This window comes from Oncorhynchus tshawytscha, linkage group LG08, assembly GCF_018296145.1.
Source record: "Oncorhynchus tshawytscha isolate Ot180627B linkage group LG08, Otsh_v2.0, whole genome shotgun sequence".
Taxonomy (NCBI): Eukaryota; Metazoa; Chordata; class Actinopteri; order Salmoniformes; family Salmonidae; genus Oncorhynchus; species Oncorhynchus tshawytscha.
The window spans coordinates 38585858-38604916 of record NC_056436.1 but is presented as its reverse complement, the minus strand read 5'-3'; the positions used below and the strand labels follow the sequence as shown (position 1 = coordinate 38604916).

Genomic DNA, 19059 nt, shown 5'->3' with positions numbered 1-19059 from the left:
CGTGGTCAGGACAGAGGGCTGTGATGACTGGGGTCAGAGCTGACACTATCTCACTCTCTATTCCAGCGTGGTCAGGACAGAGGGCTGTGATGACTGGGGTCAGAGATGACACTGTCTCACTCTCTATTCCAGCGCGGTCAGGACAGAGGGCTGTGATGACTGGGGTCAGAGATGACACTGTCTCACTCTCTATTCCAGCGCGGTCAGGACAGAGGGCTGTGATGACTGGGGTCAGAGATGACACTGTCTCACTCTCTATTCCAGCGGTCAGGACAGAGGGCTGTGATGACTGGGGTCAGAGATGACACTGTCTCACTCTCTATTCCAGCGGTCAGGACAGAGGGCTGTGATGACTGGGGTCAGAGATGACACTATCTCACTCTCTATTCCAGCGCGGTCAGGACAGAGGGCTGTGATGACTGGGGTCAGAGATGACACTATCTCACTCTCTATTCCAGCACGGTCAGGACAGAGGGCTGTGATGACTGGGGTCAGAGCTGACACTGGCACATGAAAGGGGTTCTCAATGAAGTTGAAAAAACTCCTTGTACTCCATGATATCCTCAACTCTTCCAACACACAAATGCGTCATAGCTAAAATGTTGCAGTATGTCTGGGTTGGATGTTGTGACTGGTCTGAGTTTTGGGAAATTAACAAACTGTCAGGTATGAACAGTGTGGTGATTTTATTTTGAAATGCATTGACCACACGCAGCATTTTGCCCAGAGTTTTATCTTTCCCTTGGAACTGGAGATAAACTGTGTTGAGGTGGCAGGTGATGTCTGTTAAAACAGCCTTAATATCCACTGTGGATCATCCAGCTCTGGCTCCACTCTCCCCTTGCTTGCAACAAATTCACAGATTTGAGGGAGGAGAGAGAAATCTTTCCAAAGCTGCCACGAGACAGCCATCTCACCTCATTGTGAAATATCAAGTCGCTGTATTCTGTCTGGTATTCCTCCAGCAACTTGCGGAATTGCCGGTGATTCAGTGCCCTAATAATAATGTTCACCAAGCACACGACCTGCTGCATCACATTCTGTAAGTCAGTCTTTGAGTTTAGCCACAAGTGCTTCCTGATGAATGATACAACGAAACGTTACAAATTCGGGAACATCCTCTCTCATCAGGCCTAGGAGTCCCTTTTCCTTCCCTCGCATGTTTGGGGTGCCGTCAGTGCACACAGATGCCAGATTTGACCGGTCAATATTATTATCTGCAAAAAATGTAACGAGGGCTTTCAGAATATCCTCTCCTCGTGTTTGTCCCTGAAGGGGTAGTAAACATAATAAATTCCTCTCTGAACGACTCGTTTTGAGGGAAGCGGACACAAACACACGATTGGGCAATGTCATTTGAATCCAGTGCAATACTAAAACACGGCGCCACGGATATGTCAGCAATCAGTTGCTTACTGATGTCTATGTCTATGCGTCTTGTTATGGTCTAGTCTGAGAGTTGCAGTCCCGTAATTTGCTTTAAAATAGCTTCCTTGTTTGTGAAATCAGCATACACTACTTCGGCGGATGTCAAAAACAGTCTTATCTCCGCGTCTGTGAAGGCCTTCTTGTTTCTCGCGAGCATCCAAGCCATCTCATATGTTGCCCCTGTCGTTTTCTCTGCAACAGTGATAGATAGACCTGTCCGCTATTTTCTGTCCTTTGAGTTGCGCACTTTTGTTGTTTCTGAGGTTGCTTTGTGGCAGATATGTTTCGTCAAAGTGGGCATGGTGTAACTGGAAATGCCGCTCTAAATTTGCTCGTTTCAAACAAGACAAAGTGAGCTAGTCCCATTATGCAGTATAAACAAGTCTGTCAATTTCTCTTGGAACTTTGTGTTCTTCTTGATCGACCGTAGCCAACTTCTCTTAGCCACCAAAGCTACGTTAGCTAGCTGCATTTCCCCGCTGCCATGTTCCTTATTTTTCTGGTTCTCCGGCGGTTGTTCGTTCATAGCTGTCACGTTGTTCTCCAGCCCTTTCCTTTCATCTTCATTGGTAATAGATTTCTGTTGATTTATTTTACAATAAATCGATCCAGGTCGACCAGACTGCAAAATGAGCTAGTAGCAAACTAATATGTGTCGGTCGCTGTAGCTGAGCAGTTTGCGTTCTATTTCGGGCCTTTCTGTTCAACAGTTGTGCTGTACTGCCATGTATCTGCAGTATATAGTATCATTGTTATGTATTATGAATGGAAAATCACCGCGATAAGGGCCCGCTGGCCGCGCAATGAGTACCACTGCTCTACTTCTTAAGCACTTTCTATCTGGGGCACTGTGTGTGTAGGCTACGTTTAAACAGGCAGCCCAATTCTGATCTTTTTTTCAGGGACTGGTCTTTTAACCAATCAGATCAGCTATGGAAGAAATATCTGATGTGATTGGTCAAAAGACCAATTAGTGGAAAAAAATATTTGAATTGGGCTGCCTGTGTAAACGCAGCCTAAGAGTGTCCCAGAGAGACTCTCCTGTCAGCGAGCCTCAGTTTCCACTGTTCAGGAACTAGCTAGTGATGTTAGCCTCCAAGAAAACCTTTTAAATAAGTAATGAGCTGCTCTCTCTCTGTCTGGATGTCAGCTGATCTGCTGCTGTGTCAGCCTGATCCTTTGTTATCCCAACAACACCTGGTCGCTCATCCAACTGTGTGTGTGTGTGTGTGTGTGTGTGTGTGTGTGTGTGTGTGTGTGTGTGTGTGTGTGTGTGTGTGTGTGTGTGTGCCTGACTTTATTTGTGTGTGTGTGTGCCTGACTTTACTTTATTTACATGCATGTGTGTGATATAATCACCCAAGCCTGGTCTTCTGGGACAATGTATGAAGCACACAGATTTGAATAATGCAGGAGTGGAACAGTTGATTCTAGTCCAGGTCAAATAAGGCTGTGTTCAAGTCAATGAGTGTTGCCCATTGTTGCAGACTGACCATTTGATACCTTGTTGGTTGTGTTCCTGAATGCAGCCCCAGGTGCACATGCTGGAATGGAAACAAAGCTAAATATAGACTGAGCCGGATCATTGAAACTGACACACAAATGAAGTCTGTCCACGCGTCAACACACACACACACACACACACACAGTTTTGTAGTGCTATCCTTGTGGGGACCAAAGAATTGATTCCAGTCCAAAATCCTATTTTCCTTAACCCTTAACCTCAGTCTAACCTTAAGCCTAACCTTAACCCCTAACCCTAAAACTATACCTAAAACTATAACTCCTAAACCTAACCCCTAAGCCTAAAATAGCATTTTTCCTTGTGGGGACCGGCAAAATGTCTCCACTTTTCCTTGTTTTACTGTCCTTGTGAGGAATTCTGGTACCCACAAGGATAGTTAAAGAAAAACACACACACACACAGTGAGAGAAAGGGAGATCGAGAATCATTGGTTCTCCTTTTTCAGCTGTTGATGATATGCTTTATCCTCCCTTTACTGATGATTTGCATATCTCCATGGAAATTCAGTTTAATGCAAATTCACAAGGGCCTGTTGACATCTAAGCCTGTGTGTCTGAGATGAGAGAGGGAAGTTTAGTATAGCATCTTTATAAAAGGGTGATAACGCAATAGCTAAATCATAGGAAAGAACAAAATATTTCCTGTGGAATCCAGTTGGTGAAAACAGTTTGAGGTACCAGCCAAATACTTGGAATCCTTTTTGACCCAGGTTCACCCCAGTTCATGCAGTCTTTTTCCTTCTTTCTGTTCTCTCTCTCTGGGGACAAGAGCGGTCTTTGTTTTCACAACACACTGTAGTCTCTGCCTGCTCTATTCCCACTCAGCACAACTCCGTACATAATTCAACCCCACTGCCCTTTGGCTCTCTCTCATTTCTCGCTCAACTCATTCACTCACCCCATCTCACATACTTTCATTCTCCCTCCCTCGCTCACTCTTTTTTATTTTTATTTTTTATTTAACCTTTATTTAACTAGGCAAGTCAGTTAAGAACAAATTCTTATTTTCAATGACTGCCTAGGAACAGTGGGTTAACCGCCTGTTCAGGGGCAGAACGACAGATTTGTACCTTGTCAGCTCGGGGATTCGAACTTGCAACCTTTCGGTTACTAGTCCAACGCTCTAACCACTAGGCTACTCTGCCGCCCCTTTCTCGCTCTTACATTCTTTCCGTCCTGCATTCCTGCATTCTCTCTGTTCTTCCTCTGTCTTAAATTATCTCTCCTATCCAGAACGCTTTCCTCTTTATTTCTCTCCTTCCTCCGTATCCTCTCTTCCCCTCCCTCCCACCCTACCTTTCTCATCTGTCAATTATCTCTCCGCCTCCCAGTCAAGCTTCAGTCCTTAATGCACACATACCTTATGTAAGATAAAGACCCCATTACGCACCCACACATCCCCCTTATGTTAGTGCAAGGAAACATGGTTGTATACTGCATGTAAATTATAGGATGGAAAATGTTTTGTCAATTTCACTGAAATCTGTCAATAAGTTGACATCCCAAATAAGCACTGTGTGCAGGACCGGAGTCCTTCTAGCATGTATTCGAACACGAATGAAGTTATTTTAATTGAAAGAAAATCTGCTAAAATGACTTCTATCCATTCTCACTCACTTCCTTTCATTTTTCTCCCTCCCTCCCCCTTCCTCTCTCTCTCACCCCCTTTAACCTCCCTCCCTCTTTGTCTCCCCCTCTTCTATCTCTCTCCCTCCCCACCCTTACCTATTCCTCTCACCATAACCTTCCCCCTTCTCTCTCTCCCCCTGTTAACCTCCCCCTCACACCTGCCTCCCCTTTGTTCTCTCCCTCCCTCCCTATCCTTTCTGTAGACGAGTGGTGAGAAGGTGAGTAAGCTGAGTCTGGTGGACCTGGCTGGCAGTGAGAGAGCTGCTAAGACTGGTGCTACTGGTGAGAGGATGAAGGAGGGCAGCAATATCAACAAGTACGTCACTGAAAACACACACAGACACAGCTCCAAGTGTTCTAGTTTTAGCTTCAAGTTCCCAAATGAACAAAATTATACACACTTTACACCCAGAAAACATTCCATCGCTTATGATCGCGGGCCGGTGTGTGTGTTACAATATTTTTCCTGACGGAGGGTGTGTTCTCTGTGTGTCTCTGCAGGTCTCTGACCACTCTAGGCCTGGTCATATCTGCTCTGGCAGAACAGGGGTGTGGGAAGAACAAGACCAAGTTTGTCCCCTACAGAGACTCTGTACTAACGTGGCTGCTTAAGGTAAGACGCACACACACACACACACATCTTCTCTTTTTCCCTGCTCTTAATATAACTTCTCTCATCCTACTTTCCCCCTCTCGCTCCCATATCTTTGTTGTTTCCTTTAATTAGTTGAACACTTCTGCCCCAGAATCATATTAAGATTTGGTCCCTGCAACCTTTTGTCTTTCTTTCATTCTCCCTCTCTTACTAACACTCCCTTCCCTTCCTCCCTATCACCAGGACAGCCTGGGCGGCAACAGCCGCACGGCCATGGTGGCCACGGTGAGCCCGGCGGCCGACAACTACGACGAGACGCTGTCCACGCTGCGCTATGCCGACCGGGCCAAGAGCATCGTCAACCACGCCGTCGTCAACGAAGACCCCAACGCACGCATCATCAGGGAGCTCCGCGAGGAGGTGGAGAAACTACGGGACCAGCTGACACAGGCAGAGGTGAGGGGTGGAGGGGAGAGAGAAGGGGAAAAGGGAGGGAGAGGAGGAAATAGGGATAAAGAGAGGATATAGGGGGGGGAAGGGAAGAGAGGCGGGGAGAGCAGAGAAGAAGGGGGAAGAGGGAGATCAACTGAGACAGGTGAAGGTAAGGAGGGAGGGGAGGAGAGGGCCCACACCAGCTGGCAAAACTGGTTGCGTTCTGTTTGGAAATTGCATCCGGAAAATGAAGGCTTCATCAGGTGTAACAGAGAGCATTTTGGTTATATGAAGACTTTTTTTCAACCGAAACATCCGTTTTACAAATTACATCAACTACCACATCTTGTCTGCTGGGAGACAGGGAGAGGGAACACAAATAAGAGTGTGTTTTTCTTGTCTCCTGGCCAGTCTATGAAGGCCCCAGAGCTGAAGGAAAGGCTGGAGGAGTCTGAGAAACTCATCCAAGAGATGACTGTCACCTGGGAGGAGAAACTACGCAAGACGGAAGAGATCGCACAGGTACACACACACTTGTACTTTCTGTCCTGGGTCATGCTCACTAGGCACAAAAAACGGTCTGAAACTGAGTGAAACAGGGACTTTCTAAAATTGTACAATTAGACACGCTTCTTTTTTTGTTTTTATGTTGCACAACATTTTGAAATGTTTTGCTTCTGTGTGCCCTTATTAAAACAACCAGCATGGATGCATTGTTTCCCTCTGTTGTGTGTCCTGTAGGAGCGTCAGAAACAGTTGGAATCCCTGGGCATCTCTCTCCAGTCGTCTGGCATCAGAGTGGGAGAAGACAAGTGTTTTCTAGTCAACCTCAACGCTGATCCCGCTCTCAATGAGCTGCTGGTCTACTACCTGAAGGTACACACACACACACACTAGTGGAGCAAGGGTCTCCCGCAATTGCTAATAATCCATCCACATGGCTATATGTGATAAAGTGAAAATCTGAGACCCGCACCCGACCGACCCTAACCCACACTTGGGCTCCCGAGTGGCGCAGCGGTGTAAGGCACTGTATCTCAGTGCTAGAGGCGTCACTACAGACCCTGGTTTGATTCCAGGCTGTATCACAACCAGCCGTGATTGGGAGTCCCATAGGGCGGCGCACAATTGGCCCAGCATCGTCCGGGTTTGGCCGGGGTAGGCCGTCATTGTAAATAACAATTTGTTCTTAACTGACTTGCCCAGTTAAATAAAGGTTCAATAAAATAACACTATAATATAGAAAATGCGCTGTAGGCTACAGTCAGACAGCGGAAAGATTTTTTGACAGGGTGCAGGATTTTTTGTTGCCTGATTTAGATATATTTCTGCTTATTTCCAACATTTTGGTAGGCTATTTGTTAGTCATCTTGTCTATAATTAGATACACACAGCTTCTCTTCTGTCATTATGTTGCCCTAAAAGACTAAATAAACCCTTGCTCACCAGATTGTCATAAATGATAGAATGAACACTTCACTCTAGTTGACATTGGTAAAGTTTTCTCTGTCATCTCTGCTTCTTTCGTGGAGCAATGACGTTTAGGAACCGGGGAGAAAATGCAATAAAAAACGGAAAAGAGTTTCTGTACAAAATTTACAAATGAAAGCTGAGAAAAAAACGACCCATCAGCTTGGATGCATATTTTATGTGGTTGAAATACACTGCTCAAAAAAATAAAGGGAACACTTAAACAACACATTGTAACTCCAAGTCAATCACACTTCTGTGAAATCAAAATGTCCACTTAGGAAGCAACACTGATTGACAATAAATTTCACATGCTGTTGTGCAAATGGAATAGACAACAGGTTGAAATTATAAGCAATTAGCAAGACACCCCCAATAAAGGAGTGGTTCTGCAGGTGGGGACCACAGACCACTTCTCAGTTCCTATGCTTCCTGACTGATGTTTTGGTCACTTTTGAATGCTGGCGGTGCTTTCACTCTAGTGGTAGCATGAGACGGAGTCTACAACCCACACAAGTGGCTCAGGTAGTGCAGCTCATCCAGGATGGCACATCAATGCGAGCTGTGGCAAGAAGGTTTGCTGTGTCTGTCAGCGTAGTGTCCAGAGCATGGAGGCGCTACCAAGAGACAGGCTAGTACATCAGGAGACGTGGAGGAGGGCAACAACCCAGCAGCAGGACCGCTACCTCCGCCTTTGTGCAAGGAGGAGCACTGCCAGAGCCCTGCAAAATGACCTCCAGCAGGCCACAAATGTGCATGTGTCTGCTCAAACGGTCAGAAACAGACTCCATGAGGGTGGTATGAGGGCCCGACATCCACAGGTGGGGGTTGTGCTTACAGCCCAACACCGTGCAGGACGTTTGGCATTTGCCAGAGAACACCAAGATTGGCAAATTCGCCACTGGCGCCCTGTGCTCTTCACAGATGAAAGCAGGTTCACACTGAGTACATGTGACAGAGTCTGGAGACGCCGTGGAGAACGTTCTGCTGCCTGCAACATCCTCCAGCATGACCGGTTTGGCGGTGGGTCAGTCATGGTGTGGGGTGGCATTTCTTTGGGGGGCCGCACAGCCCTCCATGTGCTCGCCAGAGGTAGCCTGAGTGCCATTAGGTACCGAGATGAGATCCTCAGACCCCTTGTGAGACCATATGCTGGTGCGGTTGGCCCTGGGTTCCTCCTAATGCAAGACAATGCTAGACCTCATGTGGCTGGAGTGTGTCAGCAGTTCCTGCAAGAGGAAGGCATTGATGCTATGGACAGGCCCGCCCGTTCCCCAGACCTGAATCCAATTGAGCACATCTGGGACATCATGTCTCGCTCCATCCACCAACGCCACGTTGTGCCACAGACTGTCCAGGAGTTGGCGGATGCTTTAGTCCAGGTCTGGGAGGAGATCCCTCAGGAGACCATCCGCCACCTCATCAGGAGCATGCCCAGGCGTTGTAGGGAGATCATACAGGCACGTGGAGGCCACACACACTACTGAGCCTCATTTTGACTTGTTTTAAGGACATTACATCAAAATTGGATCAGCCTGTAGTGTGGTTTTCCACTTTAATTTTGAGTGTGACTCCAAATCCAGACCTCCATGGGTTGATAAATTTGATTTCCATTGATCATTTTTGTGTGATTTTGTTGTCAGCACATTCAACTACGTAAAGAAAAAAGTATTGAATAAGAATATTTAATTCATTCAGATCTAGGATGTGTTATTTTAGTGTTCCCTTTATTTTTTTCAGCAGTGTACTATCAGCTTTTATGATGCTAATGAAGATACCACCTCTACAGACAGTATATAACTGCGCATTCGCATTCCCTCAAGATGATGAAAGAAAGAAATCACATTTCTCCACTCCTGTTTTAGAGTAGAAATGTAACCTAAATGTTGTCATTTTACTGCAAGGACTGCTCAATTCTGCAGGAGTGAATATTATATTAGGCTATGTGACAGGTTATAGACCTACAGTCTGTCCAGATTTCAGTTTCCATTTAACACTCGCTACTGTAAGTCTCTCTGGATAAGAGCGTCTGCTAAATGACTGAAATGTCAAATGTAGGCTACAGTTCCCTTGACCTGCCATATGTCTATTTGTCCCCATCTTGTGACTGTCACATTTGTATTCAGTCACCACACATCACATAGACGGCACTGCTATCATCTTCTTTTACCACTTCACCAAAACTTTCCCAAACAATACTTTTCTGGCCTTTCCTTCTCTTTACTTTCAACTCTCCATTTCGCGACCCTCTCAGACATTGTCGTTTGTGCCTCCGTGGATCGACTAACTTTTTCTGCTCGCTCCCGAAAGCTTTTGGCAATTGGCGTGTAGGCTGACTGGCACACGTTCAGTTAAGTTCTAAAGCTTAGGCTTACGCACTGATGCCAGATAGCCTAAAATAATGAACGAAAAACCTCAACGTAGCCTATAGATATACATTTTTATTCAACCCGCCCGCCACCCGCCGTTGATCCACACAATATTTCATGACCCTAAACCCTCCGTGGGGACTTCAGGTTATGAGTCAACCCGCGGATCAATAAATCACACACACACACACACACACACACACACACACACACACACACACACACACACACACACCATTGTAACATGGTATTGTTGTGTACTGTAGGAGCACACTAAGGTTGGTTCAGCAGACTCCCAGGACATCCAGCTGTGTGGGATGGGTATTCAGGCTGAACACTGCATCATTAACATCACAACTGACCAATGGGTGGTCCTCACTCCCCACAGAAACTCACGGTACGTATAGAACACTCCTCTTCATCTCAACTATTATCCTCCTCGTCAGTATAATCCACAACGGGGCAAGCCTGGATGAGGTGACGCCTTTCCAGAACCAAAATCTGGTTTAAAAAAAAACCTTGTTACCAATTTTGCCCGTTAGCACCAGCTCACACCGCAGAAAATGTCACAGTACACCAGCAGTCATTATCATCATCATCATCATCTCAACGCACATCCATCATTATTGCGACACATCTTTAGCCAGAGATGTGGACTTGATTCACCTGTCTTGGACTCGAGTCTGACTTCAGTCACAAATTTGATGACTTGAGGCTCGACTTTGAGACTCGACTTGAGACTCGATTTTGACTTGCGGTCTCAAGACTTGGGACACGACTTTGACTTGAGACTGAAATTATCTGGCCAGGTTTTGTAACGTTTTGTCACTCATTTGAGTGAGTCTCAGTGGATTAGGCTACTCTCCACGCAGCCAGAGACCATATCGCACTTGCAAAAAAAAATAATATTGGCTAGTGAAACGCACAGGCCTACAGCATTGCACACAATTTTGTTTAAAAAACATCTTTTTCAGAACCAATAAATTGCGTGTCTTGACTGTTGACCAATGACCAGTCATCAGCATTGGCGTGCAAACGTGGGCTCACATATTCAGATTAGTGACCCAGAAAGAGCCTGTTAATTTTCTCCGGTATTGCCTGGCAAAAACAGAGTAGCCTGCCTACATACAGTGGCAAGAAAAAGTATGTGAACCCTTTGGACTTACCAGGATTTCTGCATAAATGGGTCATAAAATTTGATCCGATCTTCATTTAAGTCACAACAATAGACAAACACAGTCTGCTTTAACTAATAACACACAAACAATTCTACGTTTTCATGTCTTTATTGAACACACCGTGTAAACATTCACAGTGCAGGGTGGGGAAAGTACCACCACTATACCTCAGGGGTGGTACTGGCTATATGTCTAAAGATAGCTGGGATATCACACTACCTTGAATACTTAGCTATTAATGGCGAATTAATTACGATATTTGTGAGGAAGAAAAAAGCTACAGACCATGCTTTCCATCCGATCCTGCAACGTCCGTCAAAAAGTTTGAGAATCACGAAGCTAGTGAACAGAGCTCTGATTTGCTGTGAGAGGCTCGGGTGCAGCGCAAACGTCAGCTTGTAGGGAGAGAGGATTGCCATAAATATGCAGCTCCAAAAATTGTTTGGTGATCAGTAATATTAACTGTTTACTTTGCAAGCTCAACAGCAATGGGTCATCAATCAACAATTACTAGGATAGGCCTACTGTGCCTTTGGTATCCCAGAATTGCTTAAAATTGATCATTTACTTATGAAGCTTGCATTTAGAAATATGTTTTTAAAATGTATTATTACATAATCAAAATGTGTTTTAGACCAAATAATGAATACGGCTGTCTGGTAGCCTCAATAAATAGACAAAGATTTGGTGACCTTGGGACTATAGGGTTCTATCTGCACAAGGCATAGTTCTGAGATTTTGAGCATGAAAGTTGTCACATCCCAGATCTAAGAACTGTTTTGTTGTGAATTCTTCATCCATAACCCGTTAAGGTCCTCACTTACCTAAAGTATCAACATCCTGAGACATTTCTAAATCCATTTTTGTAGGGGGTTGCAATCCCAGATATAACCTTGACATCTCAGAGCCATACGGTTCCGTCTGGCTCTTCTGAATAAGGCTATGTTCAGTTTTTAAGAATACTAGCTATTTTACCAGGATAGTCAGAACACATCATCAAATACATTAAGACATGTATTATGGTCATTAGACAAAATGTTGTCATCGTTGAACAACGATGTGACAACACCATTTACTTTAAGATTTCTGACAGTGTTGTTTTTTTTGCTTGCGTGCCATTATTGCTGGCTGGACTAGCTAGACCACACTAAGAGGGAGATGTCAAAGATGTGTTCTGATTGGTCCATCTATATTTATTCAGTCTTGTGATTGGATTGCAGATATAACCTTATTGTTCAAATGGGTTTATGCAGATAGAACTTTCTAGTTGTTCATTTTGTTTTTAAACAAAACTTTAAAAAACACTTCATATGTCTGTGAAGAACCATCTAAAGATCTATTATATGTGACTTTTACAAAAATGTCAGATGGAACCTTAATAGTCCTAAGGTCTCGATTTGTAGATTTAAAAATATATATTTTTTACTTGACTTGAAAAAACTTGACTCAACTTGACTCGCTCTTAGAAATGCACGACTTGGACTTGACTCGAGACGTTCTACTTGTGACTCGAATAATAGTGACTTGGTGATTCGAATAATAATGACCTCTCTCTAGCCTCTAGTCACCCACCCTATGACTGTGCACACACCTCTAGCCTCAAGTCTGATCTCCTGCTGTCAGATGATGGTGATGTCATGTTGCCGCAAGGCCCCTTAAGAATTGAATGAACTAACTGGATCATTCATTCATTTTTATTAGATCTTTTTTTTTGCCAGGATAGACCACTCAGTAACACTTGGCAATGTTTTCCAGGGAGTCCTTGGTTCCATAGAATCAATAAAAACAACAGTAAAGATGTTCTTACGCATTTATTATGTCGCTTTTTCTTATGTCATTGTTACATGTTTTTATTATGTGGAACTTAAGTTGTTGTTATGTTACAGAACGTGTGTGAACGGCTCTCCTTGCACCAGCCCGCAGCGGCTCCACCACGGAGACCGCATCCTGTGGGGCAACAACCACTTCTTCAGGTCTGTCTGTCTGTGTCCCGACAGTTCTGGCTACTGTGAATCACAATGTCTCGCTCAACTACTGGTCCTCGTTTTGGAAAGAGTAGTACTGACACCATTCCCTTTCTCTTTCCTCCCATCCCTCTCTTCCCCTCCTCTATCCCCCACAGGATCAACTTGCCTAAGCGGCGGTCGCGGGGTGGCGGTGAGGAAGAGGAGGGTGAGGGGGGCCCAATGAAAAACAGTGGCAGTAGTGAACAGCTGGAGGGGGACGGAGACACCAACAGTGAGGGGTCCTCCGAGGTCTCTTTCTCCTACGAGTTCGCCCAGACAGAGGTCATGATGAAGGCCCTGGGCAACAATGGTGAGTACACACACACACACACACACACACACACACACACACACAGGTCCTTGTAAAACAACAATGAGAAGGGAGGGAAAGGAGTAATATAAACGCCCTCAGAAACAAATGTGTCGATAATCATCGATTGACTACGCAACTACTGTCCGTCGCATCTCAATCACGATTGTTTGCTCATCCAAAAAACCCTTTCTTGATTGACTCTCGCCCCTGTCCGTCACCTTCAGACCCGATGCAGGCGGTGCTCCAGTCCCTAGAGAGGCAGCACGAGGAGGAGAAGCGCTCGGCGCTGGAGAGACAGAGGCTGATGTATGAACAGGAGCTACAACAGCTGAGGAGACGGCTCCACCCGGACAGACAGTCTGTAGGACAGGCTGGCACGGCCCCCAGCCAATCACAGGGCCAGGTCGACAGGCCGGGACAGCCCCACTACCGCAGTCTGGAGAGACTCAGCATGGGAGGCATGTCCAACTCACCTAGTGCACAGAGCAGGCTGAGGCAGTGGAGTGAGGAGAGGTGAGTGGTGGGGGAGGGAGGGTGGAAATGTCTGTAAATTAGTGTTATTGTCAATGATATTGACCGTTGTGGTGGTGATGTTAGTCTCCATTCTGTAGAGGCAGTGTTGACGTGTGTGTGTGATTTGAAAATGATGATGCTCTCCCCATCAGAGAGGCAGTGTTGACCCGGAGCCTACGTAAGCTGAGGGAGCAGATAGTGAGAGCTAACCTGCTGGTGCAGGAGGCTGGCTTCATAGCAGAGGAGCTGGACAAACGTACCGAGTACAGAGTCACCTTGCAGATACCTGCTGCTAACCTCAATGCCAACCGCAAGGTACACACACATGAGCATTAACACACACACCTGGTGCTATGTGCATCTTCTCTCTCTCACACACTCACATAAACACACATCTAACCCCCCACCCCCTCGCTGTTTCTCCGTCTTCACAGCGTGATGCAGTGCTGAGTGAGCCTGCGGTGCAGGTGAGGCGTAAGGGGAAAGGGAAACAGATCTGGGCTCTGGAGAAGATGGAGAACAGAATGGTGGACATGAGAGAACTCTACCAGGAGTGGAAGGACTACGACGACGACAACCCTGTGAGTTCAAACGACTCGTGTGTGTGTGTGTGTGTGTGGTCATGAGTTTGTTCGTGTTCTTAGGAAACTGTGCAGTGTTTTTCTTTTTTCTGTATTATTTCTTACACTGGTACCCCAGGAAGTCTTAAGTCTTATTACATACAGCCGGGAAGAACTATTGGATATAAGAGCAACGTCAACTTACCCACATTATGACCAGGAATACGACTTTCCCGAAGCGGATCCTCTGTTTGGCCCACCACCCAGAACAATAGATCGGATCCCAGCAGGCGACCCAAAACAACGACGCCACAGAAGGGACAGACGGCACGGTCTTCTGGTCAGGCTCCGTAGACTGACACATCGCCCACCGCTCCCGAGTATACTACTCACCGATGTCCAGTCTCTTGACAACAAGGTAGACGAAATCCGAGCAAGGGTTGCCTTCCAAAGAGACATCAGAGATTGTAATATTCTCTGTTTCACGGAAACATGGCTCACTCGGGATACGTTATCAGAGTCGTATAGCCACCTGGTTTCTTCATGCATCGCGCATCTTTCTGGTAAGAAGAAGGGCAGGGGTGTATGATTTAACCAGTCGCGGTGTGATCATAACAACATACAGGAACTCAAGTCCTTTCGTTCACCTGACCTAGAATTCCTTAGAATCAAATGCCGACCTCATTATCTACCACGAGAATACTCTTCGATTATAATCACAGTCATGTATACCCCCCCCCCAAGCAGACACCTCGACCACCCTGAAAGTGCTTCATTGGACTCTATGTAAAATGGAAACCACATCCTGAGGCTGCATGTATTGTAGCTGGGGATTTTAACAAGGCTCCCTATATTTTATCAACATATCGAATGCACGACCCAGGCTGGCAAAATTCTGGATCATTGTTACTCTAACTTCTGCAACATATACGAAGCCATCCCTCGCCCTCCTTTCGGCAAATCTGACCACAATTCCATTTTTTTGCTCCCAGCCAATAGACAGAAACTAAAACAGGAAACGCCGGTGCTCAGGTCTGCTTCAAGATTGCTTCGATCACGTGGACTGGGATATGTTCCGGATAGCGTCGAACAACAACATTGATGTTTACACTGATTCGGTGAGCAAGTTTATGAGCAAGTGCATCGGTGGTGATGTAACTACGGTGACTATTAAAACCTTCCCCAACCAGAAACCGTGGATTGATGGCAGCATTTGCGCAAAACTGAAAGCGCGAACCACTGCTTTTAATCAGCGAAAGGCGACCGGAAACATGACCGAATACAAACAGTGTAGCTATTCCCTCCGCAAGGCAATCAAACAAGCGCTAGTATAGAGACAAAGTAGAGTCGCAATTCAAAGGCTCAGACACGAGACGCATGTGGCAGGGTCTACAGTCAATCAAATCAAATCAAATGTATTTATATAGCCCTTCGTACATCAGCTGATATCTCAAAGTGCTGTACAGAAACCCAGCCTAAAACCCCAAACAGCAAGCAATGCAGGTGTAGAAGCACGGTGGCTAGGAAAAACTCCCTAGAAAGGCCAAAACCTAGGAAGAAACCTAGAGAGGAACCAGGCTATGTGGGGTGGCCAGTCCTCTTCTGGCTGTGCCGGGTGGAGATTATAACAGAACATGGCCAAGATGTTCATAAATGACCAGCATGGTCAAATAATAATAAGGCAGAACAGTTGAAACTGGAGCAGCAGCACGGCCAGGTGGACTGGGGACAGCAAGGAGTCATCATGTCAGGTAGCCATGAGGCATGGTCTTAGGGCTCATTTCCTCTGAGAGTGAGAAAGAAAGAGAGAATGAGAGAATTAGAGAGAGCACACTTAAATTCACACAGGACACCGAATAGGACAGGAGAAGTACTCCAGATATAACAAACTGACCCTAGCCCCCCAACACATAAATTACTGCAGCATAAATACTGGATGCTGAGACAGGAGGGGTCAGGAGACACTGTGGCCCCAACCGAGGACACCCCCGGACAGGGCCAAACAGGAAGGATATAACCCCACCCACTCAATCACGGACTACAAAAAGAAAACCAGCCCCGTCACGGACCCCAATGTATTCTTGCACCCATACAAACTAAATTACTTCTTTGCTCGCTTTGAGGACAATACAGTGCCACTGACATGGACCACTACCAAAACCTGCGGGTTCTCCTTCACCGCAGCCAACGTGAGTAAAACATTTAAATGTCTTAACCCTCGCAAGGCTGCCGGTCCAGACGGCATCCCCAGCCGCGTCCTCAGAGCATGCGCAGAACAGCTGGCTGGTGTGTTTACAGACATATTAAATCAATCCCTATCCCAGTCTGTTGTTCCCACATGCTTCAAGAGGGCCACCATTGTCCCTGTTCCCAAGAAAGCTACGGTAACTGAGCTAAACGACTATCACCCGTAGCACTCACTTCCGTCATCATGAAGTGCTTCTATCTCAAGGCCATCAGACTGTTAAACAGCCATCACTAACATTGAGTGGCTGCAGCCAACATACTGACTCAAATCTCTAGCTACTTTAATAATAAAAAATTGTAATAAATGTATCACTAGTCACTTTAATCAATGCCACTTTATATAATGTTTACATACCCTACATTACTCATCTCATATGTATATACTGTACTCTATACCATCTACTGCATCTTGCCTATGCCGTTCGGCCATCGCTCATCCATACATTTATATGTACATATTCTTATTCATTCCTTTACACTTGTGTGTAAAAGGTAGTTGTTGTGAAATTGTTATATTACTTGTTAGATATTACTGCATGGTCGGAACTAGAAGCACAAGAATTTCGCTACACTCGCATTAACATCTGCTAACCATGTGTATGTGACCAATAAGATTTGATTTGTGTGTGTGTACGTGGTAAACCTTCAAGCCAGGCCAGTGTCAGTGTTGGAGTGTGTGATGGGGAGAGAACTTGGACCACAACGAAGACGAACCCTGAGAGACAAATCATTGTTTTCGACAGCGTGATATCCAAATGGAGTGCATTTAGTAGTAATTGTTACTAGGCCATTCAGATATACACAAATGCTATGTAAAGTGGAAGGGCTCTATTTGGGAATGGACACATCGCTCATTTCTCTCCCCTCTCTCTCGCTCTGTCATCTGCAGGTGATGCGTTCCTACTTTAAGCGTGCCGACCCGTTCTTTGACGAGCAGGAGAATCACAGTCTGATAGGCGTGGCCAACGTCTTCCTGTCCTGTCTGTTCTATGACGTCAAGCTGCAGTACGCAGTACCCATCATCAACCAGAAGGGGGAGGTAAAGAGAGGCTTCAAGCACTACATACACCAGGGTCGTGTTCATTAGGCACAGTGTAACGAAATGTTTTTGCAACGGAATTTAAAAATGAGCCTTTCTCATTGGACAAGTCAAGGTAGTTCCTCCTTGTTCCAGTCCGTTTATTCCGTTAGTCGCCGAATGAATACGACCCTGTTTCTCAACCAGTGATATCCAACTCTTGTGTTCCAGCCCAGCAGTAACACACCCGATAAAACAAATACTTGTCTAACTTGATGACTGCCCTGACTCGATTGTTTGAAGGAACAAGGCGTCTTGATGTTGTGCTAAAACGAAAGCCTCATTTTGTGGAACAGTGACGATGCAGCACAGAAAACTCCCCTTGTTATGAAATGATTTCACCCATGCCGTTGGTTTTCTTGTAGGTGGTTGGGAGATTACACGTTGAGGTGGTGAGAGTGGCGGGGGGGGTTGAGGACAGCATGGCTGGGGGAGAGGACAACGAGGCCAGCCCTGATGGAGAGGTGCAAGAGAGGAAACTGGTCTGCATGGTGAGTCTATTTCGGATAGGGAGACACTCGTACACACACACAGAAAAGTCCCTTTTTTTAGATGGCTCTTCTGGCTCTCAAAAAAAGAGAAAGCAATATCAGACCTACCAACATGCATGCATTTTCCGTACCAGCTACGCAATTCCCTGTCCATGTAAGCAGGTACAAGATCCAAGTTAAAAGTATGCAGAAATGAATAGGGCCTGATTTTTTAAATATTTTTTATTTGTTTTGTTTTTACATTTGAATAAAAAAGAAATCCCCTGAGTAAATCTTAACATCCCGATTCTCAAGCTGCAACACACAGACATGTACGGAGTTTGTGTCAACGGACATGGAGATTAATACATCATTATTCAACGTAGCTGCCTCCTGTTTGTTGTGATGCTGAGTTTGCCGACTGTCAGCTGTACGTAAACACATGGCCAAATCCCTTTTCGACTCTGTGTGTTGTGGGAAGGTAAACACTGATTGTTTCAAGCTAACGTTAGCGAACATAAGATGGACATTCAGTGGGCTCTAAAGTGCCAGCAGTTCACTCACATTTGCTAGTGAAAGAAATGAAATGCAAATACAAAAAATAACTGGTCACGTTTGTGCGAGTGTGATATACGTTTAATTCTGCATCCCAGTAGTTGTATTTCCCACGTAACATTACGAGGATCAACACAACCTGATTATGATCGACGTCACAAAAAGCTCCCTCAGTACAGACATGCTAAGTGCCTAGGAAATGAAATGAACATTTGAAGGTCTCCCAAAGATTTGTTCTCACCCACTGTTTCCTATCATAGCTTTTCCCTTTTTATTATGGGTAACATGTTTATTTGATACTGATGCTCTGCTTCAAACATTTTTCTTATCATAGAGTGTTTTTTTTTAAATGATCGTGGATAAGACGTTTGTACATTTTGTACCTAAATAAATAACTTTTGAGTTTTTTTTATTTTATTAAACAAATAATAAAAGGCCCTTTGTGTGTTCTTTCTCATTACATCTTGTTAGTGACTATTACCATATGTGTAAATGGAATGCTGTCAAGAAAGTACTCCAACCTTTTATAAACTTAATTTGGTACAATTCTATAATTGCGATCAGACTCACAAACAGCCTGCGCACGAGTTGAATCTTCAATTTGCCGCGCGCATCTGGTCTCTAAAAGGTTGGAGAGGGTTGGCAGGTCTGCAATATCATTTGCTTGTTCTCTCTTGAATCCTATTTAATCA

General features: G+C 45.2%; 1 protein-coding gene across 2 annotated transcripts in view; it reads left to right on the top strand.

The window, feature by feature from the left end:
• The window catches only part of LOC112256511 (kinesin-like protein KIF13B), an 88112-nt gene that overhangs the window by 45554 nt on the left and 23499 nt on the right, over nucleotides 1–19059 (top strand). For both annotated transcript variants that reach the window (XM_042325511.1, XM_024429820.2), the window contains exons 10-22: nucleotides 4785–4897; nucleotides 5083–5194; nucleotides 5420–5632; nucleotides 6020–6130; nucleotides 6350–6484; nucleotides 9714–9844; nucleotides 12512–12598; nucleotides 12748–12941; nucleotides 13169–13457; nucleotides 13610–13772; nucleotides 13892–14038; nucleotides 17154–17303; nucleotides 17708–17833. In XM_042325511.1, the coding sequence (XP_042181445.1) occupies nucleotides 4785–4897; nucleotides 5083–5194; nucleotides 5420–5632; nucleotides 6020–6130; nucleotides 6350–6484; nucleotides 9714–9844; nucleotides 12512–12598; nucleotides 12748–12941; nucleotides 13169–13457; nucleotides 13610–13772; nucleotides 13892–14038; nucleotides 17154–17303; nucleotides 17708–17833 (1971 nt within the window). The remainder of the gene's footprint in view (nucleotides 1–4784; nucleotides 4898–5082; nucleotides 5195–5419; nucleotides 5633–6019; nucleotides 6131–6349; nucleotides 6485–9713; nucleotides 9845–12511; nucleotides 12599–12747; nucleotides 12942–13168; nucleotides 13458–13609; nucleotides 13773–13891; nucleotides 14039–17153; nucleotides 17304–17707; nucleotides 17834–19059) is intronic.